Source organism: Coptis chinensis, chromosome 3 (genome assembly GCF_015680905.1).
Source record: "Coptis chinensis isolate HL-2020 chromosome 3, ASM1568090v1, whole genome shotgun sequence".
NCBI lineage: Eukaryota > Viridiplantae > Streptophyta > Magnoliopsida > Ranunculales > Ranunculaceae > Coptis > Coptis chinensis.
Window position 1 is genome coordinate 13,217,074 of NC_141458.1, and position 27,093 is coordinate 13,244,166.

The 27,093-nt window shown below is 39.0% G+C and overlaps 2 protein-coding genes, 1 long non-coding RNA gene and 1 other non-coding gene across 8 annotated transcripts; 3 read left to right on the top strand and 1 right to left on the bottom strand.

Annotated features, from left to right (window-relative positions):
* Positions 1 to 172: 172 nt before the first annotated feature.
* On the top strand, positions 173 to 3,957 carry LOC147508047 (uncharacterized). 3 transcript variants are annotated; one of them, XM_086600681.1, is made up of 6 exons: positions 173 to 1,322; positions 1,413 to 1,587; positions 1,699 to 1,763; positions 1,967 to 2,040; positions 3,135 to 3,313; positions 3,761 to 3,957. In XM_086600681.1, exons 1-5 carry the CDS (start codon positions 1,301 to 1,303, stop codon positions 3,177 to 3,179), a joined length of 381 nt encoding a protein of 126 aa, XP_086456807.1. In that variant the 5' UTR covers positions 173 to 1,300; the 3' UTR covers positions 3,180 to 3,313; positions 3,761 to 3,957. The 3 variants fall into 3 exon arrangements, 2 of the variants coding, with proteins under 2 accessions (XP_086456807.1, XP_086456805.1); XM_086600679.1 differs by having other exon boundaries at positions 173 to 1,589; XR_015217881.1 differs by lacking the exons at positions 3,135 to 3,313; positions 3,761 to 3,957 and having other exon boundaries at positions 173 to 1,589; positions 1,699 to 1,848; positions 1,967 to 2,360.
* Positions 3,735 to 17,218, top strand: LOC147508048 (acyltransferase GLAUCE-like). 2 transcript variants are annotated; one of them, XM_086600678.1, is made up of 3 exons: positions 3,735 to 3,838; positions 9,332 to 9,353; positions 16,272 to 17,218. In XM_086600678.1, exon 3 carries the CDS (start codon positions 16,331 to 16,333, stop codon positions 17,129 to 17,131), a length of 801 nt encoding a protein of 266 aa, XP_086456804.1. In that variant the 5' UTR covers positions 3,735 to 3,838; positions 9,332 to 9,353; positions 16,272 to 16,330; the 3' UTR covers positions 17,132 to 17,218. The 2 variants fall into 2 exon arrangements, with proteins under 2 accessions (XP_086456804.1, XP_086456803.1); XM_086600677.1 differs by lacking the exon at positions 3,735 to 3,838 and having other exon boundaries at positions 9,202 to 9,353.
* LOC147508049 (uncharacterized) lies at positions 4,021 to 16,435 on the bottom strand. 2 transcript variants are annotated; one of them, XR_015217883.1, is made up of 3 exons: positions 16,308 to 16,435; positions 8,608 to 8,978; positions 4,021 to 4,589 (listed from the first exon to the last, which is right to left on the bottom strand). It is a non-coding gene; the product is annotated as an uncharacterized LOC147508049 (long non-coding RNA). The 2 variants fall into 2 exon arrangements; XR_015217882.1 differs by lacking the exon at positions 16,308 to 16,435 and having other exon boundaries at positions 8,608 to 9,009.
* Positions 17,219 to 18,558: 1,340 nt separating the features above from the next.
* TRNAT-AGU (transfer RNA threonine (anticodon AGU)) lies at positions 18,559 to 18,632 on the top strand. The gene has a single exon. It is a non-coding gene; the product is annotated as a tRNA-Thr (tRNA).
* Positions 18,633 to 27,093: the final 8,461 nt, after the last annotated feature.

A 27,093-nucleotide genomic window follows, 5' to 3' on the forward strand; every position in this document is an offset into this window, starting at 1 on the left:
TCTATTGTCCTCTCTTTAAAAGACTGATTTATCATATTCTTTGCAACTAATTCCTTGTCATTTTTATAGATTACAGAGGGGTTTGCTGAAGGAAAATATCTGGTGGTGACTGTCATGTCTTCGATGGGAGAAGAGCAGATCTCAATTCTCAAGGACATTGGCCCTAAAAACTAATTTCTATTCAGCAGCCTATGTGCCTACCTGGTGGAGTAACTATGTGGAATAATTACTTTGTCTTTTGCTTCTGTTAGATCTATGTCCCACTACTATGATCAGGTAGTTGAGTTGTTAGACTTGTTTCTGGGTTTCTGTAAGGATTTAACGAAAGAAGACAGGAATTGATGGTCATTAGAGGGGCAGATCCAGAAAAATCTTTCTTTATGGGCTCAACTTGAGTTTAAAACCTAAGTCTTTACCTTTAATATTGAGTGTATTCTCATTTGGTATTTTATTTCTCAGTGTCATTAAAAGTATGCTTTCTCATGGAGCAACTTTTTTCTTTTATTGCTCATGTTTTACCGAAGCCATGTATAGCCGTTGGCAATAGCAGGGGCCTAAATTTGCCAATGGCTGATAGCAGAATGCAACTTATTCTCTCACCAGTCGCCACTGGGCTCATAGATGCAATTGAATCTTTCCCCTAGAGTTTCTACAGATTATAGTGATATGTTGCCATATATAGATTGGGAATGTTTGCTGTGGATGTTTCGGAAAATGAACATCAGAATAAAATGAGGGTAATTGACGGTCGTTGTCAGTAACATGTCTTCAGACTTTGTATCTTAAATGTAGTTTTTAGAAAAATTACAGTTAAGATGGAATCGCGTTCACTTTGCAGGAAACGTATGATCAAGAGCATGCTACGAAAGAACCCAGATCGTAGACTGACCGTAAGGCACGTCGAGTGTCGAGGTAGTGCCGTAGGCACGTCAACGCCTCGCGGGCCGTAGGCATGGGTATACCCTAGTGTAGGAAAATGACAAACGATTACCAAGCTATTGCATGGAAATGCAACATGACGATTGAAGACATGCCCTTCTATCTTTAAATATTTTTAGTTGATTTTTAAATTTCAACAAGTTTTGATGTACTTCTGTCTAAAGTATGTAAAAATTCTATGAGAGGACCTTTGTATCTTATTTGAGTGCCTTCTTATTTTTGTGTTACAACTCTTTTAAATAAATTGATGTTCTATAATTTTGACAATACCCATTTTATATGTTAGCTTAGATAAATTAGATTGATGATGCATAATATGTTGTAACTTGAAAAAGGGTATTTGGCCTTCTTTGTGCTCCCGATGGTAGCGCTTGTCAACATTGGTATATATCTGCTTCTCTAAACCCCCTTTACATTTTTTTTAGCTTTGAGGATTTTTTTATGTTTGATATATTCATATGGTTGGTTTGCAGTGATGTATGTGGTGTTTCAGTTGCGGTGGCACTTTATGATATGCATGAATGTAACTCAAAACCAAGGTTTAAGAGATTTAAAGGAGGGTACCAGAATCAGAAAATCATTAAAGAAGATATTCCATTTCAGGATGATAATGAGGCAGACTCTGAGATGGTTGGGAAGTTTGATGCAGTGTGTGTATTTGCTATTGTCGTTTTGAATTTTGAAACCAGTCTTTACCCTTCTTTGTATCCATCTTTATGGGGTACTAAGTTTTTTTGTGTTGCTCTACATGGAGTGCAGAGCTATAATCCTTGGTATAACTCAGAATGCTCTGGAAGCCCCCAACACTCTGACAGCTATGAATGGTATCTCCCCCCTCTTTCTCCCTATGTATATTTGTGTTACTAAAGGGGTCTAATTCAGGGTTGTTTTCAAGTCTACTACTGCAAGGTATTTGTTAAAATATTCTGTTTTACAAATGCCATTCCTTTGCTATAATATGTGGAATCATTAGTGAAGTGTTTTCTTTGGTATGGGTACATCCTGCACTACTGACTTTACTGATCAGGTTCGAGAGATTTGAATGGAGTGTTTGAATCAAAGTGTGTATTTTCTTCCCAGTTGGTGACATTGGCTAGTGAGGTTTGTTAGTCATCACCTCTTAACGGCAAGTCATTTGGCTATTGTGCATAGATCTTTTTGGAAATTTAACTAATGTATACTTCTGATGGAGCAAGCAATCTAGCTTGTTTAGAAAGGAAAGTTGTACTGATCTTTGTTCTCTTGTACTTTTTGGCGTAGTGTTACTTGGGATGTGTATACCATTTTGCGATGAGAATGTAGAGTTTCTTACATATTGACCATCATACTGCATTTCTATTTTAAAGGTTTTCAGAAGAGCCACCAATGAGTTTTTTGTATTCTTTTGTTCCCAACAATGTTTCAAATATGGTATTAAGTGATACACTAGAAGTGTTGCACTGCACATGCCTCTGGTACTTTCTGCAGAAAAATTCTTTCCCTGAAGGGAGGTGAATTTCATAGTCTTCTACTTCTACTCAAGGATTGAGTGTGACGTTATCAAGAGCGATGATAAAAATCTCACCTTATAACATTCTACATTTGATCTTGTCATCTCTAAAAAGCATTCAAGAGTAGCTCGATTTTCACCAGCATTTATTCCCACTTAAATACATCCCTAACATCACTTAACAAACTCACTTTGGCTGCATAAGCACGAACCTGATCAACACTTTAACTCCTCATACGCATCTCCTTGAGATAACTCACCAAGAACACAATTCACTCTAATATCTTCAAGATGAAGACCACTAAGATGAAATTCTAAAAACAACCTAAATACTTTATTATCAAAACTATTAGTTTGGTTTTGTTAAATATTTGAGCCAAAAATAATTAACAAAAGTGGTATGAGAAATTGATGTGAGAAATCTTAGCAGCCAAACAATATGTGGAAAATTGACGGTGAGAATTACTGAGAATTCACAATTTGCCAAACAGCTATAATTCTCGCATGACTATGAGAATCGGATTCCATTAGAATTCTAACTCTCACGAGAATTCCATTTCTCATTTCCAAACGCACCCTAAATGTATTCATGATTATTTTGATAGGGTGTGTATTGTATAATTAGCACCCAAAATTAAGTTAGCAAGTACTCCCTTCTTAACATATGTGAATAATTTGATTGTTTCTGTTTGGCTCCGCAATTCAGGGTAGTACGTCAGGGGTATTCATTTTTCTGCAAAAGCTCGTATAGTGTTGCGCTTCATATAGTTCAAAGTTTCAAACTGCATAATTTCATGACGTTCCTGCACCATTTGACGAGCTCACGGATCTCTGGAATCTATCTTTGCAGATGAGAATATGTCTGACTAGTAAATGACTATAGTGGTGTGCGCTTCTACCTCTGTATATTTCCTCTCATATATACTGGGTCAAATGAGAATGGACTTCAAATTTAGGGTGTGTTTGTTTTGTTTAATGTTAAAATGGGTGATCCACTATGGAATGGAATGGAAAGGAAATAATTTTAAGTGGTATGTGTTTGGTAAACTGGGGAAAGGAAAGTAAAAGCGGGGAAAGGAATAATCATGTTTGTTTTGCAAAAATATGGAAATGAATAATTGTATTGTTGGGTCAATTAGTAGTAAGTCCTATCTATTTATTTCCTTTCCTTTCCTTTCCACAAAAATTTCGGGGGTTAGGTAATTTTGTTTCCAATGGAAAATCTCATTTCCTTTCCATGGGTAAACAAACACCTTATAAACTATGGAAAAAGTGGATGATCATAACAAACACACACTTAGTATCAGCCTGGTCATTTGTTTCTATGTTCAGGGAAGAATGCTGAAGTATGTTGTGAATGACGCAATGGATGGTATGAATGACGCAAGGGATGAGTATGGCAGTTAACTGGTACTTCATTTCCCGCAGACTTTTTTGGGCTTGATTTTTTATTTTATTTTATTTTTGATTTTTTTGTATCGCTAGCTAACCTGGCCATGATCTTCATTCAGAAACAAAATGATTCATGATATCTAGCCAATGATCCCAAAAAATTTCTTTGAGAGGTTCTTATAGAAAATATAAATCCAATAGACTTCACAATAAAGTGCTTTACTGAATAGACTATGCTGCCAATTGAACTATTGCCTGAATTCAGGTTGGCCCGACTTTTCTTCAACTCCCACATCATGTATGGAAGCATTTTTTTTTTTTTTTTTTATGCAAATCATACAATTATATATTAACCAAGTCAGACGACCACAGGATTACATTTTGAGGCCACTATACAACTTGGAAGATCTGAGCTTCCTAACTGCCTCCGTGCCCAGGCAGCTAGTAAGTTAGCATCCCCATTGAAGGTCCTACTGATCCATCTAAACACAAAAGACTTACTTCCAGCCAACAGAGAGTTTATACACTTTTTACCACCTCCCATTCCCATCTACAGGAGCTTTGATGTAACGCTCCAATAACTTCCATGTTATCCCCTTGAATCACAAAATCCTTGCTTCCCAGCTGCTTTGCCAGTATGGCTGCCACTTCTGCTCCTTCTAGCTCAGCTGCTGCTGCCTCCAAAGCCTTGAAACGTCTAACAGCAGCCCCCACTATACACCCTTCATCATTTGTTGCAATTGCTCCTGCTCCAGCTCATCCAGTTTGCCTGCAAAAAGAGGCATCAAACCTAATTAAAATGCAATCATTAGGTATGCTGTGGAAATCTTCCTCAAGTTGCATAATATCTATATTAGAGAAAGGTTGAGGAATAAGGGATTCTTCTCAGTATGCCAGATAGCATTTTTCAGCTCCCCCTCTTCTTGATCATTCTTTCTCGGTTTGCCTTTTTATGCTCGAACTTGATTTCATTCCTAGTTTGCCAGATTTGGTGCAGCATGAACATAAAGTGTGTACCAGCTAGCCTTTTCTCATTATTCTTATTGCATCCCCACCTCACTGCCTAATCCAGTCTATCTCTTACCGACATCTTTTGCTCCTTATGGATTTTCATCCCTACTAGTGATCCAAACCAGACAGTTCGATCCATCCACAATTAAAGAAAATGTGTTCTGCAGTTTCCAGCTCCTTGAAGCAAAAGGGACAAGAGAAATCTCCTGTCATTTGCCTCTCAGCAAGGGTGGCTCCCATAGGAAGCACATTCATATACATTTTCCACAGGAATAACTGTATGTGTGCTGGAACAGGTGCTTTCCACATATGCCTTAGAGTAATAGGGTTGCAGCTGGAGCTTTGCCCCACTTCTTCATTAGAGTGGAGGAAGTGATAAGCAGATTTCACAGTAAAACTGTCATACCTGTCTTTTTGCCATCTCAGCTTATCAGCTGACTCCACTTGAGGTCTAATATTCACCTCCAGAATATTTTTACAAGTAATGGGATCTAGGTTTTGACTAATCTTAGTCTCATCCCAGCCACTCTTATCTGCACAAAACAGATCAGATACTACTTTGTCTTGTCAAGCTGGCACCTCCACCCCTAGCTCTTCCAAGGTAGTAGGAGTTCCATTGCAAACAAGCCATGGATCCTTCATAATAGAGATGGACTTCCCATCACCAATGGCCCAGATAAGACCACCACTTATCTCATTAAAGGTTTTATGAATGCCCTTCCAAAAATAGGAAGCCTTGTCAGGGGGGTTTTTCACATCCCCTATCCAACCTTTGCCATAGATACTGAACATAGTTCTTGTCCAGAGAGAGTTCACATCAGTGGCAGCTTTCCAAGACAGCTTAGCCAGCATAGCATTATTTATATCTCTAGCTGTCCTCAACCCTAAGCCTTCAGAACTTTTTGGTTGGCATATATGCCTCCACCCTATGGTGTGAGCACCTTTTGTTTGGTCCTTTCCAGACCATCAGAAGTCTCTACATGTCTTATCAATCTTATTGCAAGAAGCCACATGAAGCAGATAAGTTGACATGGCATATAAAGGGGTGGCCTGTATCACAGCTTGGATAAGAGTTGTTCTCCCAGCCTGTGACAGGACCTTGGCCTTCCACCCTCTAATCTTATTATTGATTTTATCTACCAAATAATCAAAGTCCTCTAGACTTTTTCCTAGTCAGCATGATGGGTACCCCCAGGTACTTCTCTTTTGGAGCAAAGTTCCTTACTTTCCAGAATCTTTTGATCCTAATTTTTTGTCTGTAGGAGGCATTCCTACTAAAAAAGATACTGGATTTCTCATAGTTAATTTTCTGGCCTGAGGCCTCGCAATAATCATCCAGTATCCTTTTTAGATTCCCACTTTCAACCATGCTAGCTTTAGTGAACAGGATTAGATCATCAGTATATAACAAATGAGTTAGGGCAGGGGAGTTTTTTTTTTTTTATACCATGTATCTCCTCCCCTTGCTCAGCTCTAGCCACCATTCTAGATAGGGCTTCAGAAACAAGAATGAACAGATAAGGGGATAGGGGATCCCCTTTGTTTAACCACTCTTTCAGGGCTAAATCTATCCAAAAGAGACCCATTCAACATGACCTGAAAGGACACTGTAGATACACATTGCTATATCATGTGCCTCCATTTTTTATTGAACCCCAACTGCTCTAAAATACCATCAATGAATGACCATTCCACTCTGTCATAGGCCTTGGCCATATCTAGCTTGAGAGCAATCCAGCCTTCGTTCTTATGCCTCATATTCTTCATATTATGGAAGACCTCACATGCCAGGCCAACATTATCTCCTATACTTTTGCCTTTGATAAAAGCCCCTTGGAATGGGGAAACAATTCTGTTTATCAGACCTTTAAGTCTGTTGGCCAGAAGCTTAGAGATGATCTTATACCCAAAGTTGTAGAGACTTATGGGTCTGAATTTTGAGGCATGATCAGGATTCTCAATCTTAGGAATCAGAGTAAGATGAGTCTCATTCATACCAGGATTTAGGATTCTATGGGTGAAGAAGTCCTGAACAAAGGCAATCACAGCAGGCCCTATGATAGAAAATGCCTTGGAACCCATCAGGCCCAGGAGCCTTATGACTTCCCATCTTTCTAACCACATCCCAGATGTCCCCATTGCTTGGTATGGCTGTGAGAATCTCATTCTCCCTAGCTGTCACACAAGGCTGGAACAACTCAAGGATATGCTCATTCCTCTCAGGGTGATCAGAGGTGAAAATATCTATGAAATATTGATTTAAAGAACCCCCCACCTCCGTCCTACCTTCAGTCCAATCCCCTTCGTTATTCCTGATCTTGGTAATAGTGTTTCTTCTTCTCCTATAAATGGTAGAGAGGTGGAAATATTTGGTATTCCTAGCCCTATCTTTTAGCAAGGAGTTGGAAGACTTTTGTTTCCAGAAATTCTCCTCTTTATTATACCACTCAAGAAGGTCATCTTTAAGCTTTTTTGCTTTATTATAATTATCAATGCTAAAAGGTTTAGAAAGCACCTTATCAAGCTTGGCTTGGGTAGCTTTAATATTGGTAAAGATGTATGGAAGCATTAATTGAACTGTTGGTCCAAGAAAGGCCGAGCTGACTTAAACGAGCCAGAGTGTGGGTTACTACAATCTGGGAGGGAGATGGCGCACCACTGCTTCCCAGTTTCAATTGGTTTACACTTTACTTCCAGAGTTCTGATGCAAGGCAAACCTGAATGCATCAGTGTGAGATTGGTCATATAGGCTTGCTCTGCCTGCCCGACGGAAGCATATGAACAACCGAGTCCAAACCTTGATTTTTGGTTTTGAACTAAACAAAATAACACGGCTGAACTTGTGTGTAATGTTTGTGTAGGTATTAATATTCATGTCTCAGTTGACGTTTTCGTTAAAATTCACCGTTTGCGAAAACATTGTGATGTATGACTTGTATCTACTATCTAGTTTTCTGTAACACCAAAATAATTGCACTTGAGTTAGACACCCAACTTGGCACCAACAAAATGACTTGGCACCAGGACCTCGTTTTTTGCCAAGGTTCTAACGTTCCAGCAAAGCATCACCTAAGCAATCTAGGGAAAATTGCCTATGGAATTAGGCACCCAAAAATACATGAATTCTACAAATTATTGGGTTGCTATCGAAGAACTAAACACCATTCCAGTAAAATGCAGAACTCGTAAGCCAGTATTTCATTTATTTAGTTATTTATTTATTTATTAATTAATTTTTGTTTAAATTTTGATTTTTTGAAGAAAGCTTACTATCCAGGCCCAGGATATCTTTTACCGTAAGTGGGGCGGCCGCTGCTCTTGCCTTGCTAATGGAGAGGCCGTCCCTGCAGCTAGAACATCCATAGCAACAAATTTACAAAGTTTTGTGGAATTAACACTCGTATAGTCATTAGTCTCTCTTTCTCCCCACCTTTAAAATTTCTATCTCTCCAAATGTTCTTGGATGCCTAATGAAATTTATTATAAATGCCAATTTCATGTACCTTCTTAGTCTGCATGAATTATAAATGTGCATATGTTTAAGCAGTAGAAACAGGTCCATTATCCAATCGATTAAAATCCCGTAACATGTATTTCTCCCTCATGCATTTCTACCCTTCATCATATCATTTATCAAATTTTATATAAAAGATTAGACCCTACATCAGTAATATATATATATATATATATACAACCAATAAGCACAGTATATTTTCAACAATGGAGACCAGTATCATTTTAACAGACACAGATATAGAGAAGGGAGAACAACTTACACTGGTTTCTCCAAAGAATCCAACACCAGTAGAGAGAATTTTTCTATCAAATATTGACCAAACACTTCCTTTTCCTGTTGCAACTGTCTCCTTTTTTGAGACGCCACCAGCCAAGAAAACATCCACACTTGACATTGCAGAAAGAGTGAAGAAATCTGTTTCTGAAGTGCTTTTAATTCCTTACTACTTTATGGCTGGTAGACTGAATTTTGACATCAAAACAACTAGGCTGGAGCTTGTTTGCAACAATGCTGGAGTGTTTTTTGTTAGTGCAACATCAAAGCTTAGATTAATAGATCTTGGAGATCTTCGTCTTCCCAATCCATCGTTTCAGCATCTTATTCTTCCTGCTGGTCGATCCAAGGACTTTGCTAAAACTCCAATATTCACAATTCAGGCAATACTAACTAAGATATTGACTTGGCCAAATAAAATATAGGGTTAACTAGTATTACCCCCCCCCCCCCCCACTAGATGAGCCAATTAGGATTTCCCCCCACTAGATGGGAAATTAGGGTCTCCCCCCTAAATACACAAAAAAAAAAGTCAAAGTGGGTTGACCAAATTTTTTTTGTGTGTATTTAGAGAGGAGACCCTAATTTCCCATCTAGTGGGGGAAATCCTAATTGGCTCATCTAGTGGGGGGTAATACTAGTTCACCTTAAAATATATTGTAACTATAGTACAACAACTATACATAACATGGTTATCATTGTTTCCGCAGGTTACCAGGTTCAAGTGTGGAGGTTTTTTTTTTTTTTTTTTTTTCGATAATACCACATATATTTATAGAATTAAAGCATTACAGCATTACAGGGGTTATCTTGTTTGTTAGGATACAAAATGGTAGCTTCTCCCTTTGTTGCATATGGAAGGCCCATTGTGCTAACCCAATGAGCCTCACCATTAGACTCCTGTTTATCCAATTGAAATTTACTGAACTCAAAAACAGAGCTGGAACCGACTACATAGTCTCTCAAGCTCTCATACACCCATGAACACGACCCGGCTATTAAGTGCCTTTATAACCTCTCGAGCAGTCTCCTTCTATATACACTTCATTCCATCCAAAAGCAATGGCCAGTCCTATTGCCACTTCAGCTGCAACCATCTCTGCTTCCTCTGCAGATTTGGCTTTGAATTTCCTAATGCCTGCCCCTATCACTTTGCCTTCCGAGTCCCATGCTATTGTCCCAGCTGCTGCCTCTCCTGAGCAAGCCTGAAAAGCAGCATCAAATCTTAAATTAACACAATCATTAGGAATCACTGGGAATAGTGCATCCATATCATAGTTAACTCTATCTAAAATAAGCTCAGGGGGGTTAGAGATCTCATTCTGTTTTTTATTCTCTTCAAAGCTATTGATGCAGTTGTAGGCCTCCAGCTCACTTCTTCTAATGGTTCTTTCCCTGTTTGGTGCCCTTTGCTCAAACTTGGCTTCATTTCTTGTTTTCCAGATGTTGTTAAGCAGATAACAAGCCTGGACTCTGCTTATGTGTTGGCTTTTGTTATTACTCCAACTAAGAAACTTAGTGATCCATACTTTTGCATTGTTGCTGCCTTTGCTTTCCATTCTCAGACCTAAGCCTGAGGTGAACCACAGCAGTCTGGACCACTCACAATCAAAAAACAAATGACTATCTGTTTCCATACTCTTGTAGCACAAAGGGCAGGAGAACTCCCCTCCCATATGTCTAGCCTCCAAATTTATCCCCTATTGGCAAAGCATCCATATACACTTTCCATAGGAACAGCTGGAGGTTAGCTGGGAGTCTAGCTTGCCATATATGCCTCACAGTATGAGTATTAATATTAGAGCTTTGCCCTATATTCTTCTCCTTTGAGATGTGTCTATAAGCAGATTTCACAGTGAGTTTTCCTGACTTTTCCTCACTCCAAACCATCTTATCCTTTCCTTGTCCCAAAGTCCGATTAAAACTTCCTTGATCCTTGCAACTAAGAAAGGAGGAAAGAAGTCAGTGAGCTTTGCTTCATCCCATCCTGACTTGTCCTCCTGGAACAAGTCTGCCACATGAAGATCTTCGAGTCTGGGGTCTTCCACCCCTAGCTCTCTCAGAGTCTTGGGTTGTCCATTGCATGTCACCCAAGGGTCATCCAGAATAGAGGTGGAAGTCCCACTATGTATCCCCCATATCAAACCCCCATTAATCAAGTTGAAAGTTTTGTGTATGCCTTTCCAAAAGTAGGAAGCATACCCAGGTGGTTTCCAAACATCCCCAATCCAATTCTTTCCATATATACTTGCAAGAGTCTTTGTCCATATTGAATCCAAATCAGTAGCTGCTTTCCAAGGAAGCTTGGCCAACATGGCTACATTGATGTCTCTCATCTTTCTAAAACCCAAACCCCCTGCAGATTTTGGTTTGCATAACTTGTCCCACCCAATGGTGTGGACACTTTTCGAATTTTCAGTGCCATGCCAGAAGAACTCTCTGCATGCTTTGTCTATCTTGTCACATGTAGACTTAGGAAGCATATAAGTCGACATATTATCTGAGGGAGGAAGCTTGAACCACGCGACCGATGAGAGTAGCTCTTCCACTGATATAACACCTTGGGCCTTCCAACTTTAATCTTATTATGGATCTTATCCACTAAAAAGTCGAAATCCTCTGCTTCCTTTGAGACAACATAATAGGAATCCCTAAATACTTATCCTTTGGATCAAAAAGCCTCATCTTCCGAAACTTTTTTAGCTTTATTTTGTTTCTAAACTTCAGGTTCCTACTAAAGAAAATGCTTGACTTATCGTAATTAATCAATTGCCCAGAAGCATCACAGTATTCCTTCAAGATGTTCTTGAGGTGTCCCCATCCTCAAGATTCCCTCTTGTGAATGTGGGATAAGGTCATCAAAGATAGAAGATGGGATATAGGAGGAGAAGCTCTCCTAATTTTAATCCCATGGATTTGCCCCTCCTCTTCCGCTTTGGCAATCATCCTTGAAAGAGCCTCAGATAGAATGATAAAAAGATAGGGGGATAGAGGATCCCCTTGCCTCAGGCCTCTTTCAGGGATGATCTTATCAAGAGGCTTCCCATTCAAAAGGACTTGAAAGGAAACAGTGGATATACATTGTTTAATCAAGCTTCTCCACCTTTGGCTAAACCCCAACTTCTCAAAGATGTTATCCATCAAAGACCATTCTACCCTATCATAGGCCTTAGCCATATCTAGTTTTAAAGCAACCCACCCATTCTTCTTATCTTTCATGTTTTTCATATGGTGAAAGAGCTCACAAGCCAACCCAGTATTATCCCCTATATTTCTTCCCTTTATGAAAGCCCCTTGAAAGGGGGAAACAATTTTGTTTAGGTGTCTCTTCAGTCTATTGGCTAACAACTTAGAGATAACTTTATAACAGAAGTTACAAAGACTTATAGGTCTAAAATTAGCCACTGTCTCCGGGTTATTTATTTTAGGAATAAGAGCAATATAAGTTTCATTAAACATAGGGTTAAGCTCCCCCTTGGTAAAGAAATCTTGAACAAAAGCAACAATACTGCTGCCTACAATATCCCAAGTGTTTTGATAAAAACACCCTTGGAACCCATCAGGTCCAGGAGCCTTAAGGCTGCCCATCTTTTTCACTGTTCTCCAAATATCCTCATAAGAAGGGATAGCCGTAAGACTCTCATTTTCCTTATCTGTGATACAAGGGTTGAAAAGATTTAGGATATACTCATTTCTTGGGGGATGATCAGAGTGGTAGAGATTTCTAAAGTAGGAGTTAATATTCTCCCCTACTTCAGTTCTTCCTACACTCCATCCTCCCCCTTGCCTCCGAAGCTTTTCTATACTATTCTTCCTTCTTCTAAAAATGGTTGACAGGTGGAAAAACTTAGTATTCTTCCCCCCCTCCTTCAACCAGTGAATAGTGGATTTTTGTTTCCAGAAACTTTCCTCCTTTACCAACCACTCAAACAGCTCAGTTTTTAAACCTTTTGCTGTTTCATAATTGGCTAAAGAGAAAGGTTTCTTCAGCACCTCTTCCAGCTTTTTATTGACTTTTTTAATATTGGTAAAGATATTTCCAAACACTTTCTTGTTCCAAATGGAGATCTTTGTTTAGTTATCTTATGTTTAAAAATGACATTGATATCCGGCAAATCATGAAAATAGAATTCCAAGCAAAGAGAAATAACGTGCATGCAAGTACTATCGATGAACCACATGTTATAGAATCTAAAGGGTTTTTCATGGTCTCCTCTACTCTCCTCTATGTCATTTAGATTTATCATGATGGCCAGGTGGTCTGAACTAGCATTTACCACATTATATACATGCATATTAGGAAAAAGAAAAACCCAAGCATCGGTAGCCATAGCTCTATCCAAATTTTCAATTATGTGACTTTGAGGAGCTCTATTATTGCTCCAAGTATACTTAGGGCCCTTAAATCCTAGGTCAATCAAGCCAAGATCATTTATCAAACCATTGAACTCCTCCATACTCCTGTCCAAAATACTTCTTCCCCCAATTTTTCATTGAGAGATGAAATGGCATTGAAGTCCCCAAACATGCACCAAGGCCCGAGGATCGATAACATCCCCGAGCTCACCGGACTTTATGTCTATTACATGCTAAGGGTGCCCCATACACAAAAGAAAAACCATGTTTGAGAGCAAAAATAATTGTTTAATTTAATTCACACCGGTTCCTTGTAGCCCCCCCAGATAGTTAGGTCTACCCCTTCCTTCCGAGAAAAAGCAAAGGCCCCCCTCCGACCCTCACCGAAACACAATAGCGGTTTCCAATACTTTATCATCCTACTTATCCTTTGCATCTTTTCCAAGCCTACTTTTGTTTCAGACAAACAAATAATATCCGGATCAAATCTACCTATTAAGTCCTTTAGATTCTGAATTGCCGTGGAGGAGCTTATTCCCCGGCAATTCCAAGCTTGTATCATATCTGTCGAGGCAGCTGTTGTGGGACAGCTACCGCGAACCCTGGAGGAGACATCAGACCCCCACTGCTTCCACTACCACTAGACTGACTCTTTCCCTTATCAAAACCTCTTTCTCTTTTCTAACCTTACCCCAACATTCCCCTTATAAAAGATTACGCTCTATACGGATCCCTTTTTGATCACCCATGAATCATCCACAGCTATTGGCTTTGGTTGTGGGAACCTGATCTGAGTAATACTATCTTCAGAATCATACTCCCCTCCTTCCACACTGCCTTGAGCAAGTTCCATAGGCATGTTCCCAACCGACACCTCTTCTTGTCCCCCATTATTCTGCGCATCCAAATTTGCTCCTTCCTCTTGAGAGTTGTAGTCTTCCCCCCATTCTGTAAAAGCATCAGAGGGAATTTGGTCCTCAGGGATGGAGTGACCTGAGTCTTCAGATGGGATGGTAGAGTCCAGGGATCTATTAGAGATTGATGGGTCAGTGGAGACTTGTGAATCACTTGAAATGCTTATCACTGGTGCTTCATCAGGGATGAGCATATGCCCCAACCCTCTAGCTCGCAAATCATCAGCCTCTCTTTTTGCTTTTTTTGACTGCCTTACTACCTTCCTAATACAGTATCGTTCCCATTCACCATCATCCATGTTTCCAAGCCTTCTCCCGAGAGCTATCATCGAGTTTTTTTTTTTTTCCCCACTTCAACCCCTTGTAATGAAACCACACCTCTTTTTACCCAACCCCTTACCTTTACCTTTACCTCGAGACACCAACTTCTTAAAGCCCCTACCACGTGTGCTTGATCCAGAAACTAAAAAGGGGTTGGTGTTGTTCTTCTTGATTTGCAGCACCCCATCTTGTTTGCTATTCTCAAGATATGGCATGAATATCTCAAAACCGGATGGGAGAGCTTTCGCTTTTGGCGTGCACCTCTTCAGATCTGTTGTCTAATCCCACAGATCCACTTCTCAGAGCTAGCACCCCTAGGTCACCAGCTGTATCTTCCAGAGAATTCAATTTGTCCACCCAGACTTTATTTGCCCCATCTACCCTATCCATCTTTTGGGGATCCAGATCCATTTGTGAGTTATCCAATCCCCAGATTACTAGAGCTTGTTCCTGTGGAGCTGGCCCAAGGCCCAAACTCAGACAGTCCTCCTGGGCTACCTTATGTTGAGACTCCAGGCCTTTTGCCCAAACCACTAATTGATTGTTTTCCCACCCTCGCCGACCCTCCATGTGTTCCCCAACGGCCACTGACATAGGATCATGCAGACCTAATCTATCCGTTCTGACTCCAGTCAGACCAGATCTGTCTTCCTCTTCCTCCCTTGTCCTGGCTTCCTCTGTCTCCCTTGTCCTGTTCTCCTTCCCAGAAGCCTCGTTGGCACCCCTTAGTGGAGTAGAGAACAGCCCCATCCCTTGCCAGTGTCGTCTGCCTGGAGACCCTCTACTTCTGGCTGGAATCTGGTCCAGCCTTGGTTTTTGGGGGGTTCCGGAGATAGTGACTGTTGTCGGGGAAGAGGAAGCTGCTCCATTGTAAAACACATTTGCCCTCAACAGAAAAGAGAAGTTGTTCTTTATATCTTTAGGAGAACCTCCCAGTTTCCTTATCTCTGCACTGTGCTTGTCTCGTATGCTACAGAAATGCAGATCATGCCCAATACATCCACAAAAGTAACAGAAAATGTCTAACTTTTCGTACTTGAAGGTCACTGGAATAACTTCTCCCATCTCCGTGCAAAGTTCCATACCTTTAAGCAGCCGTTCCTTGATGTCCATAATGAACGCCAAGACCACAAGAATGAGGTTTTGAATTCTGATGAGCAACAGATATCAACCCCTTTCACTTTACCAAGATTCATCCCAATGATTCTAGTATTCTCTTCATTTATCCGATCCCTTGGGAGCCCATGTATTTGGACCCAGAAATCCACTCTATCAAACTGCCGATCTGCGTCCAATACTTCTGAATATTTACCTTTTTTGATGGATAATATGAATCCTTGTATAACCCAAGGTCCATTCTGTTTTTACATGATTGTACTCCTCCACATTATCAAACACCATCTTGTAAAATCCTTTTGTGATCATTTCAATGTTTGTTTCTCCCTTTGTTTGCCAAAGATCTATGTACCTCTGCCAAAAAATCTGTCAAGGCAATATGTTTTCCTCCATACAGACTTCCCAACTAGCGTTGTGTTTGCTTGTGGATCTTCGCCACGCGTTTTGCAACCAATATTAACTTGTTTCTTCTCCTTTGAAGCGAAACAGATTCTTCATTTCAGCTTGGAGTTTTTCTATGTTTGTTTTCTTTTGGATTTCCTGTAGAGCCTCATCCCTCACATCTTTTCCTTTTGCCCCTGCCATCTGTGACCAATTGAGCCAGTTAGCTGCCGCTACCCAGGCAAAATTGGGTTGCAGAATTAGACAAGTAAATTGATAGAGCCCAGATGTAGAAGGTGGATCTGTGTATTTAGACAAGATATGTAAAAGAAGAGGCCTTAGAGAATCTTTTCTACCCTAGCTTGATAGATCCCTTTTGATTCTCTACTCAGTAAGAGAGAAAAAAACCAGGACCCCCCAGCCAGATAATGTTAGTACACCCAAATCACTTTCAGGTCTCAAGAAATTTGAACAAGAAAGAGAGGGAAATTAAAAGAATGATTCAAGAGAGTAAAGCTGCTTTAAGCCGCAGTAGAGCTTCTTAGAATGAGTAAGTGTGGAGGTTTCTCACTTGGGTTTGTGACAAATCATAGCTTACTTGATGGGAGAGCAGCTGCTGATATGTTTCAAAAACTTGCTACCATTTGCAGAGGTGAAGGCATGAAGATGTATGTGATAAACAATGACAGAACATCCATTAGAGCAAGAGTACCACCTCAAATCAAGTTCCCTCATAAAGAGTATATTAAGCAATCAGAAGTATCATCTTTATGTTCATCATTTATCCCGCCGCCATTGTCTCCTTGTGTGTTACAAACTCACACATGCAGGCTCTTTTCTTTCACACCTGAAATGGTCAACACCCTTAAAGACAAAGCCATTAAGTGCTCAACGTTTGAGGCCATGGTAGCTCATCTATGGAGAACAAGAACAAAGGCAGTCTTCAATGACCGAAATGAAGATTCATCAGTTCTGTTTGCAGTCGATGTAAGGTCTAGGCTTTGTCCCCCTCTACCACATGGCTTTACTGGAAATGCTGTAGTCACAGCTTCAGCTACTGCAAAGGTGGCAGAGTTGGCTGAGAAGTCTTTTTCTTTCTGTGTTGATATGGTGAAGCAAGCAATAGAGGGGATCACAGATGAGTATGTGCGATCAGTTATTGATTGGTTAGAGGTTTATAAAGGGGTTCCTTGCACAAGCTTAAGTGGAAACATTTATGTATCAGCATGGTGGAAACTCCCTTTTTTCGAGATGGATTTTGGCTATGGGAAACCCATTTATGGTGGGCCTATTATGGGTGGGATGGATGATTTTGTGTTGTTGCTCTCTGGTGGTGATTGCAACCCTGGAGGCATTAATGTGTGGATTGGTCTTGAACGAGGGAAAATGGAACGGTTCATGTCTAATGTTTTTGATATATGATCCAAAATTACTGAAGTTAGTGGTATTACACTATTACTACGCATCTCTACATGTACTATTCCAAGAATATGTTCACTGTAATTCCAAATGAACCGTTAAACTTCTTCACACTACTTGTTTACTTCCACTTGCATGTATATATATTTCTAGGCCACTAATTAAGGGCATCTCCAATGGGGGTGTAAACTGTATAGAGTGGAAATTTTACACTCCAAATATTAAAAAAACTCTCTTCAATGGGGGTGCTATACCGTAGGTAATAGTGTATTAGCTAATGGAGGGTGGGGAATAATTTTTGCTATTAGTTAATAAAAAACCCGGGCGACACTCGAACTGACATCTAAGTGAAATAATTTTCGGACGTCACTTGGAGTAACGTCCCTTTCTAATTCTAAAGTAATTTTTTAACTCGGACGTCACTCCAAGTGACGTCCCAGTTTAAATTAAAGAGGGTGGAGTGACGTCTGAGTTTAAAATCTATTTTTTTTTTACACTCTTCCATTGGAAAGTATAGAGTGTGGATATTTATAAGCTATACAATACTATACAATTAGAGGTGTAAAATCATAATAGCACCTACGTGGAGCCTAGGTGGAGGTGTAATTTTACACCCCCCATTGGAGATGCCCTAACAGTGTTAATTTTATATTTCAGCTTGTACATGGGACCTCCAAATTGAATACTTCAAATTTGATTAATTTTATCAAGAAACAACATCAGTGTGTGGAAAGCAGATTACTTAACAAATCAAAGTAATGATAATGAGCTTGTGTTTTTAGCGAAAAAAAAGAGAGAAAGATAATGACTTTGTGAATCTGTTAACCCTTAGCCAAGCAATTGGTTTCGATAACCAAACCGAACCAAACCAATAAAAAGTGGTTTCGATACCAAAAGTGGTTTCAATAGTAATTCAACTCTAAGAGTCAAGACTAAGAGGTTGTCAATGGTTTCGATAACTCGATAACTAACCCAAACCAAATCGATAAAAAGTGATTTGGGTTTTGGTATTTTGGTTTCGGTTTAATAATAGGTTCAATTTTGAGTTCCGATAAGATATTGGTTTGGTTTTCGATTTGCCTACTACCACCGAACCAATATATACTCGAACTGATAAGATGACATTTTGTAATATTTTTGATTAATTTTATATAGGCTTTATTAATTATGTGGCTGAAATTAATCGATTTAATTGATGTTATAGTTTTCAGTTCGGATCGGTTCGGTTTCAAGTACCCAATTATCATCGGGTTCAAGTTCCGATTTTCCATAATCCGACCCAAATCAATCCATTGATAGCCCTAGTCAAGACTACTAGCAGCATTATTTTAGTTGAAGTCAGATTTTGTGGAGGATCAATTAGATAGCTCCTTTTTAATTTTAAGTCAAACTCTAAATTACAATTTCAATGTTTTGTATATAATATAATTGCTTTCATAGCTCAGTTGGTTAGAGCACCCGTTTAGTAAGCGGGAGGTCTTGAGTTCAACTCTCAATGAAAGCATTTATGTTTATATTTTTTATTTCCCTTCTTTTTGGTATTATAAAAATTTCTATTGGCCTTTTTTTATAAAAATTCTTTGGATGAATTTGAACTTTTATTATTGTATCTATATAAACCAATCTTCCAAGTTAGCTCAAAAGCTTAAACTGTGTCAAAGAGGTGTAAAAATAATAGAGAATGAGTCCATAAGACTTGATGATTCATTTAGGCTCAGAGAACCTCCTAAAAATAATTTCACCCGAAGGACAAAAGTCTACTTGGGTTGACCAACAATCTACCGCGGCTTGGCAACATCTAAAGTAAGACTAAATAGGCCTGTAACAACTTTGAAAATATCTGAGTAATAATTTCACCCGAAGGACAAAAGTCTACTTGGGTTGACCAACAATCTACCGCGGCTTGGCAACATCTAAAGTAAGACTAAATAGGCCTGTAACAACTTTGAAAATATCTGAGTTTACTGAGGCTAAGCACAAAGTAGCATAGTAGCATTGGTCCAGAGTCCAAACCATGATTATGTGAACAAAAAGCCCTAGATGCTTGGGGCTACTCAAAACCAAGGGGAGGAATGAGGAATCTTTAAAGGAAGATATATTCAAAATATTTTATATGCTCTAAAGATCCTCGAAGACTTGTTGTTTCTAGCGTTTTCAAGACCCTTTTTGTTAGTGCCAGTGGTACTTAATAATACAATAAGGTGCATAGGCTCCATGGCATCAATATTAAAGTCCAAACACTAAATTTGTCGATGGCAAGTTTTGGTTTTGCTATAACATAGTACAAGCACAAACTTTGTACAAAAGAACCTAAAGTAATGTTATTAAGTAGTTGGTAGCTGTAGACATGTGTCTAACCCATATGTTAAATGCTAATTTCAGTTTAACCTTTGATACTATGCTTTTGTAGACATTTAATCTGTTGAAAATTTAACATCATTCCTATTTTTCTTTGTAAGCTTCGATATCTCTAAATGTCAAGTACTCTGCAGTTTAGTCTGAAACAAGATTTTGATCTTTGGTACCAATAAAACAACTTTATATGAACGACCAAATGCAATAGAGATAATTAATCCTTAGCCCCGACAACTGTGACCCGCGTTTGCACAATTGCAACCCGAAAATCAAGACAGACCATGAGTCAAGTGCTAGGGACAGAAGATATATGATCTTTCAGAGCTCTTTTCCATATGGGCACCAGTTTACAGGTACACATATGCTTGCCAGTCAACATAATATGAGTCATGTGCTGGGAGCAAAACATATGTACATCTTCCAGAGTTCTAGAGTTTCTTTTCAATAATGGCCTTTGCATACATAACAGCATGATACAAATATGCTTCTCAATCTAGTACAAGTTTGTGCATATAGAGAAGAGAAGAAAAATAGTAGATATCAGGCTCTTAAACGGATATGTCATATTTGTGGACAGTTTATATAGTATCTTGAACAATATATAATTTGTACAAGACACTACATAAATTTCTCAAGACACTATATGACATTATATGACATGTCCGTTTAAGAGAAAGTTTGTAGCAGACATAGACAGAGTCTCTATGGGGACCTAGCACTTGGGAGGAAAGAACTGCAACTTACAAGTGTACAACATTTACGATCTTTTATGTTTGACGATATCAAGATTCCTTCTGGAATTCGAAAATATAATATAGCATTTTTCCTAAATCATTTATGTTTTGATATGAGAATCGCTAAAGAGGAATCTTAAGACACTGTTTCACCTAAGCTAGTTTGTGCGTTTCTTATTTATACAGAAGAATTTCCCCTTCTAGCTAGTCTCCAACGGACTTCGGTATTGGTAAATCGGTCCTGGAATACACTTTGGTTTGGATTTGTACTTTTTATTCGATGCACGCCAGCAGATTGCTAGTGGTTTACAACTTTTCCACTTGGTCAAACGCCACTGAGTCCATCGTTAATAGCTCCAATATATAGAAATTTATTAAATTCTGTAACAATAGTTTTCGTCCAATCAAATGAATTTGCATATGCATTATGGTGTTTGTGGTCCTGCTAAATGATACATGGGTGTCTGTGTATGGGCATAGGTCTCTACCATAGCTTTTCCTTCATTGGCATTAGGAAAAGTAAATACAGTAGTACATATATATGTTAACATAAGCATCAATTATAGAAGGTACTGTAGGAATAAAGCTTATAATAAGAATGTACTATAACTACAATGAGACATAATAGACATATAGTGTTAGACTAGTATTTATACCTACAAAATAAAGTTCCGTCAAATAATTCAGAGTAAGATCATGCTGTCTAGTTGGAGCCCTAGAATCACCACATAGGAGAGAGAGATGATTCAAAATGAAAAACTTTTTCATACATAATGCACATTACTACTGTTGGGTCTCTCACCTTGTAAAGTATTAGAAATTAGAGTCGTTTTGGAAACCAATTGGAGTTGCCTATTGGACTTGGGTTTCTAATTCGTTTTGGAAATCAATTGGAGTTGCCTATTAGATTTGGGTTTCTAATTTTTTTAGGAAACCAAATTGGAACTTGGGAGTCTATAAATACTCTCATATGTTAGTATAACATAGAAGTGAGAGAAAACCAATTTTGAGAGCAACTAAAATTGAGAGAAAACATTTGCAAAAAGATAAAATTTGTAAGGAGAGAGATTTGTAGAAGAGAGATCTAGTAAGTGTTGGAGAGACTTGTGAGGAATGATTGTAGTTTTCCTTTCCAATCTTATAAAAGATTTGCTCTTGTGGATTAGGTATCATTGGCCGAACCACGTTATATGTTGTGATATGTTTTACTTTCTTTGCATTATTATTACTTGTTTGTGATAGTTGTTGATTGTTTAGAGAGTTGGGCTTGCTAGGTTGGTTGTAGTGAAAGTTTAGATTTTTCGATGGAGTAATAGATTGTCCAAGTGCAAGCTATCTTAATGGGGATCGATTGGTATCGTTTTCCCCAACAAGTAGTATCAGAGCCGTGGTTAAATTAATAATAGAAGATATTTATCCAAATATTGCCCAGAAGGTGTTTGATAAAATTCCTGAGAGGAAGTTTGAGTTGAAATAACTTGTTGAGATGGATCATTCTGTAAACACTCGCATGATTAGTCTGAATAGAGGTAACTACACTATTTGAAAAGCCAAGATGGAAGACTTGCTCCATTGCAAGGACTTGACACAACTCATTGAGAATGAAGGAGTAAAACCAGACTCAATAGCGGCGGTTGAGTGAAGCAAGCTTGACAGAAAAGTAATTGGGTACATTTGACAATGGATTGATGACAGTGTCTTCCACCATGTATCCTAAGAGATTACCGCTTTTGGCTTGTGGAAGAAACTCGGAGACCTCTATGAGAGGAAGTCGGCCGGAAACAAGGTACGTACTTCTCATTAAAAAGTTTGCTAACACGAAGTACAAAGAAGGTTTATCAATGTCTGAGCATCTTAATGAAGTACATAATACCATCAATCAGTTGCACTTGATGAAGATTGATATGAGTGATGAAGTTGAGGCTTAGTTACTATTAAACTCTCTACCCGACAGTTGGGATACTTTAGCAGTTTCTCTTGGTGAAGCTGCTAAGGATGGAATAATTACCATGGAGATGTTTACCGGGGCATTATTGAATGAGGAGAAAAGAAAGGGTTCATGAAGCAGCTCCTCTCACTCAGAGATCCTTGTCACAGAGAAACGGGGGAGATGTAAGAGCAGAAAACCATCTCATTCTAGAGGTGATGACAGAAGCAAATCTAGGGGTGAAGCTAGAACTCCTAAGGTAGGGAGACAATGTTACTATTGTGCCACCAAGGGTCACTTCAGGTATGAGTGTAGAACACTGAAGAGGGATGAGAAGAATAACTGTGTACATAAAGACATGGTAAAGAGGAACAAAAGCACATGCTGAGATACTACCATACTAGTAGATGATGGTCTAGTGGGAATTATGTTAGATTGTGCTAAGTGCTATGTTAGTACCTCATGTCAGGATACAGAGTAGGTGATAGATACAGGAGCATCCTATCACGTCACACTGCACATGAGTTTCTTCACTACCTACAAATGTGGTGAAGTTGGTGAAGTGAAGATGGGTAACAATGGCGTCTCAAAGATTATAGGCATTGGGATGTTCATGTAGAAACCAATGTCGACTACACCTTGACACTCAAGGATGTAAGATGACAAGCTTCTTTTTGTGTATGTAGATGGTGTATAGTCGTTGAACAAAACAGAAGTGTATCAAAACCTAATTATCCCTTAATAAGTAAAGGATGAGTATGGTATCGTTCCACTTTTAAGTGTATGTTATGTGAAGGACAGGACTCGAAAGGGGGTTTAAGGGATTAAAAACTATGACTGTAGAGATTTTAGATTCTAATGCTAAACTAAACTAAATTAACTAAACTATTGAGAATTTATAAGAGAGGGAATTCAAGATATTAGAATCCACCAATACTTTTAATCTATAACTTTCTGCTTCATGGTTGTTCTTACAAGTAGACTACAATTAGGCAATCGAGCGAGTGCCGATGCCCTCTTAGACGAAACATCGTTAACAATTAACTCTACTTAAGGTTGTTCCTATGTTTATGCTATTAATATCTTCTTCCCTTTTATGTAAGCTCGGACAACCATTAAGTGTATTACCGAGAGCAACATCAAGGAGTACTTCCTAATAGGGCAGTCATTCAATGAATCACCACTTAAGGCAAACACAAAGAATACTTCCCCTAGGCAGCCACTCCCTGAGCTACCCCTTCTAAGGTAACACAAAGAATATTTTCCTAACTCTAAAGAACTATACTACTAGAAAAAAAGTAAAGAACACTAGCATAATATTAATATTGCAAAACATAAACCCTATCCTATACTTCCATCCTCTGGTGTGGGCAATGGAACTAATAACTAAAAACATAAAGAACTAACCTGATTAAAGAACACCATGAACCAGAAGAATCATTAAACCTTAAGCACTGGCTTCATCTCCTCCCTTGAAGGAGAAGATTAGCCTTCCATAAAGAAGGAATAACACGAAGAACGAGAAGAAGAAGAGTCGAAGAACATAAGACTAGAAAGACTAATTTATTAAGACTCAGCTAGTTAAAACCGATCTTTTTTTTATTAATCTCTCTCAAAGTTAAGGAGACAAGAATATAAGTGAATTGGCAAATTACATGAGGCACTTAGGTCCTCTATTTATAGAGGTTACAATGAGCTCTAGAAACATTCCAAACCGTCATTTATTTCCTAATACAAATAGACTTCTTTCAGAGTCCAACTTCATCTCCAAAACTGAGAAGAAATTGGCTACAGTGTCGATCCATGCATCTGGACGCACTATTCATGCGTCCCAAACGCGTAAGCCTATTTTGTCTCTTCTGCTCTATCCTTCTATCCTCTTTTGCGGGCTTTGGTCCAAGCAACGAATCCTCTGGCCTTGGGCTTCCAAATAGGCTTTAAAGTAGGTCCAAGTCGCATATTTAATAGCTCCAATTCCTTGGCCTTCTCCATGATTGTCCACGGGCCTCCCATGTGATCCTTAATGCTCCGAATTGCTCCGTTTTCCCCCTTTTTCTCTAATATTCTACAAAATTCTCTTTTTCACCTGTAGAATCTTAAAACATAACTTACAAACACTATTAATCCACTAAGATGGCTAAACAAGAGGCATAATCGAGGGTTAAATAGCACTTTTTGAGCACTTATCATAAGACATGTCCCTGACATTCGACTATGCCTAATTTCTACTGGGAAGTTAGATGATGATGGTTTTCAAAACTCATTTGGTAACGGGGTATGGAAACTAAGCAGATGTTCCATTGTAGTAGCCAAAGGGAAGAAAACTTGCTTGTTTTACAAAACACAAGCTAGTTTGTGTAAAACAGAGTTAAATGCAGCACAAGAAGAAGCTTTCTCCGAACTATGACATAAGAGACTGTGTCATATGGGAGAAAAAGGCATGAAAGTTCTTGCCAACCATAAAAGGTATGCATTTAAATAGATGTACTCATTGTTAGGTTAGAAAGCAATACAGGGTGTCTTTCCAAAGATTCCCTTCTCACAGAAAGGAGATTGTCCTTGAGCTAGTACACACAAACTTATGTGGTCCTATGAAAGTAAAGTCCCACAGGGGAGCTTTGTACTTCTTGACTTTCATTGATAATGCATCAAGAAAGATATGGGCATATAGTCTGAAGACCAAGGATGAAGTACTTGACGTGTTCAAGACTTTCCATAGCATGGTGGAAAGAGATACAGGGAAGCCTTTGAAGTGTATTCGCTCAGATAATGGGGGTGAGTACATTAGGCCATTTAAAGAGTATTGCAAGAGTCATGAAATTCGTCATGAGCAGACCATTACCAAGACACCACATCACAATGGCATTGCCGAGAGGATGAATCGTACCATTGTAGAGAATATGAGATGCATATTGTCTCACTCTAAGTTACCTAAAAGTTACTGGGTAGAAGTAATACACACAACCGTACATGTGATCAACCTATCACCTTCGAAGCCTTTGAATAGTGATTATCCAGAGAGAGTATGGTCAGGCAGAGATGTTGATTATGGATACTTGAGGGTATTTAGGTGCAGGGCGTTTGTTCGATCATATTCCTAAAAATGAGAGATCCAAGCTTGATGACAAAGCCAAGTAGAGCATTTTTTTGAGTTATGGGGATGAGAAGTTTGGCTACAAACTTTATGATCCGATCAATAAGAAGGTAATCCGAAGTCGAGATGTTGTGTTCTTGGAAGACCAAACAATAGCAGACTTTGAGAATAGTGAGAAGCTAGAAGTTTTCATGGATGATCTTGTTTACTTAGAATCAAAAGTTCCTACTGTGGAACGCGTAGAAGGCATTGAGAATGCAGAGAACCATGGGTTTGAAGCTCATGATGATGATCATATTGCTCATGATGGGATATAACTTATTGATATAGAAGATGCAGATGAAGTGAATGAACCACCACCTGAGCAAGCAAATTGAAGTGCATCCTCCTGAGCCACAAGAAGATAGGGTAAGGAGGTCAGAGAGAGAAAGACAAAGCTTCAACCAGGTATCCACCACACACGTATATTTTACTATCTGATGGTGGAGAACCTATGTACTATCAAGAGGTTCTTGAAGGTACAGACAAAGAGAAGTGGTTGAAGGTCATATATGATAAGATGAGTTCTTTGCATAAGAATCACACTTATGACTTAGTTGAGAAATCGAAAGGAAGAAAAGTTCTAAAAAATAAATGGATCTTCAAAGTCAAGCATGATGATAATAATCCACATCCACTGCACAAAGATCGCATTATTGTGAAGGGATTCGGTCAAAGAAAAGATATTAAATTTGATAAAATTTTCTCTCTTGTAGTTAAGATGACTTCTATCAGGGTGGCATTAGGTTTGGCCGCAAGTCTTAACCTAGAGGTTGAGCAACTAGATGTCAAAACAACTTTTCTTCATAGAGATCTTGAAGAAGATGTCTACATGGACCAACCAGAGGGGTTTGAGGTCAAAGACAAGGAGCACCTGGTATGCAAACTGAAAAAAGAGCTTGTATGGGTTGAAGTAGGCACCAAGGCAGTGGTACATAAAGTTTGATTCTTTTATGGTGAAGCATGGCTACATGAAGTCCGCTTTCGACCATTGTGTGTTTGTTTAAAAATTTCCAGATGAGGATTTCATAATGCTCTTGTTGTATGTGGATAATATGTTGATAGTTGACCAGAATATCAACAAGATATCCAAGCTAAAGAAAGACTTGAGTAAGTCCTTTGAGATGAAGGATTTGGGTCAAGCAAAATAGATACTTGGGATGTGGATCACTCATGACAGAAAGAGTGGGAAGTTGTAGCTTTCACAAGAAAGCTACATTGAGAAGGTGTTGAAGAGATTCAACATGGATCAAGCGAAGCCAATCAGTTGCTCGCTTGGTGGCCAGTTATGCATGACTAAAGGTATGTGTCCAAAGGGTGAGCATGAGCAGAATAAAATGGAAAAGATTCCTTATGCATCCGCAGTAGACAGCTTGATGTATGCAATGGTGTATACAAGACCGGATATTACTTTCGTCGTTGGTGTTGTAAGCCGATTTCTGTCAAATCCGGGTAAAGAGCATTGGGAAGGTATTAAGTGGATATTGCGATATCTCAAGGGCACTTCCAAGGCGTGTTTATATTTTGGTGGGAGTAAGACCTTGCTTGAAGGCTACACAGATGCAGACATGGCAGGTGATGTAGACTCAATGAAGTCCACTTCCGGTTATCTGTTTACTTTTGCAGGGGGAGCAGTTTCTTGACAATCTAAGTTGCAAAAATGTGTTGCCCTATCCACTACAGAAGTCAAGTGTATTGCGGCCACTAAGTGTTGCAAAGAGATGCTATTGATGAAGAGGTTATTCAATGAACTAGGGCTAAAGCAAAAACAGTTTGTAGTTCTGTGTGACAGTCATAGCGCCATCCATTTGAGCAA

Coding starts and splice junctions, on each gene's coding strand:
- LOC147508047 (XM_086600679.1), top strand. CDS start 1,381: ATGTTTGATATATTCATATGGTTGGTTTGCAGTGATGTATGTGGTGTT. Junction 1,590..1,698: donor GTTGGGAAGTTTGATGCAGT/GTGTGTATTTGC, acceptor CATGGAGTGCAG/AGCTATAATCCTTGGTATAA. Junction 1,764..1,966: donor CACTCTGACAGCTATGAATG/GTATCTCCCCCC, acceptor TTTACTGATCAG/GTTCGAGAGATTTGAATGGA.
- LOC147508048 (XM_086600678.1), top strand. CDS start 16,331: ATGTTTCAAAAACTTGCTACCATTTGCAGAGGTGAAGGCATGAAGATG.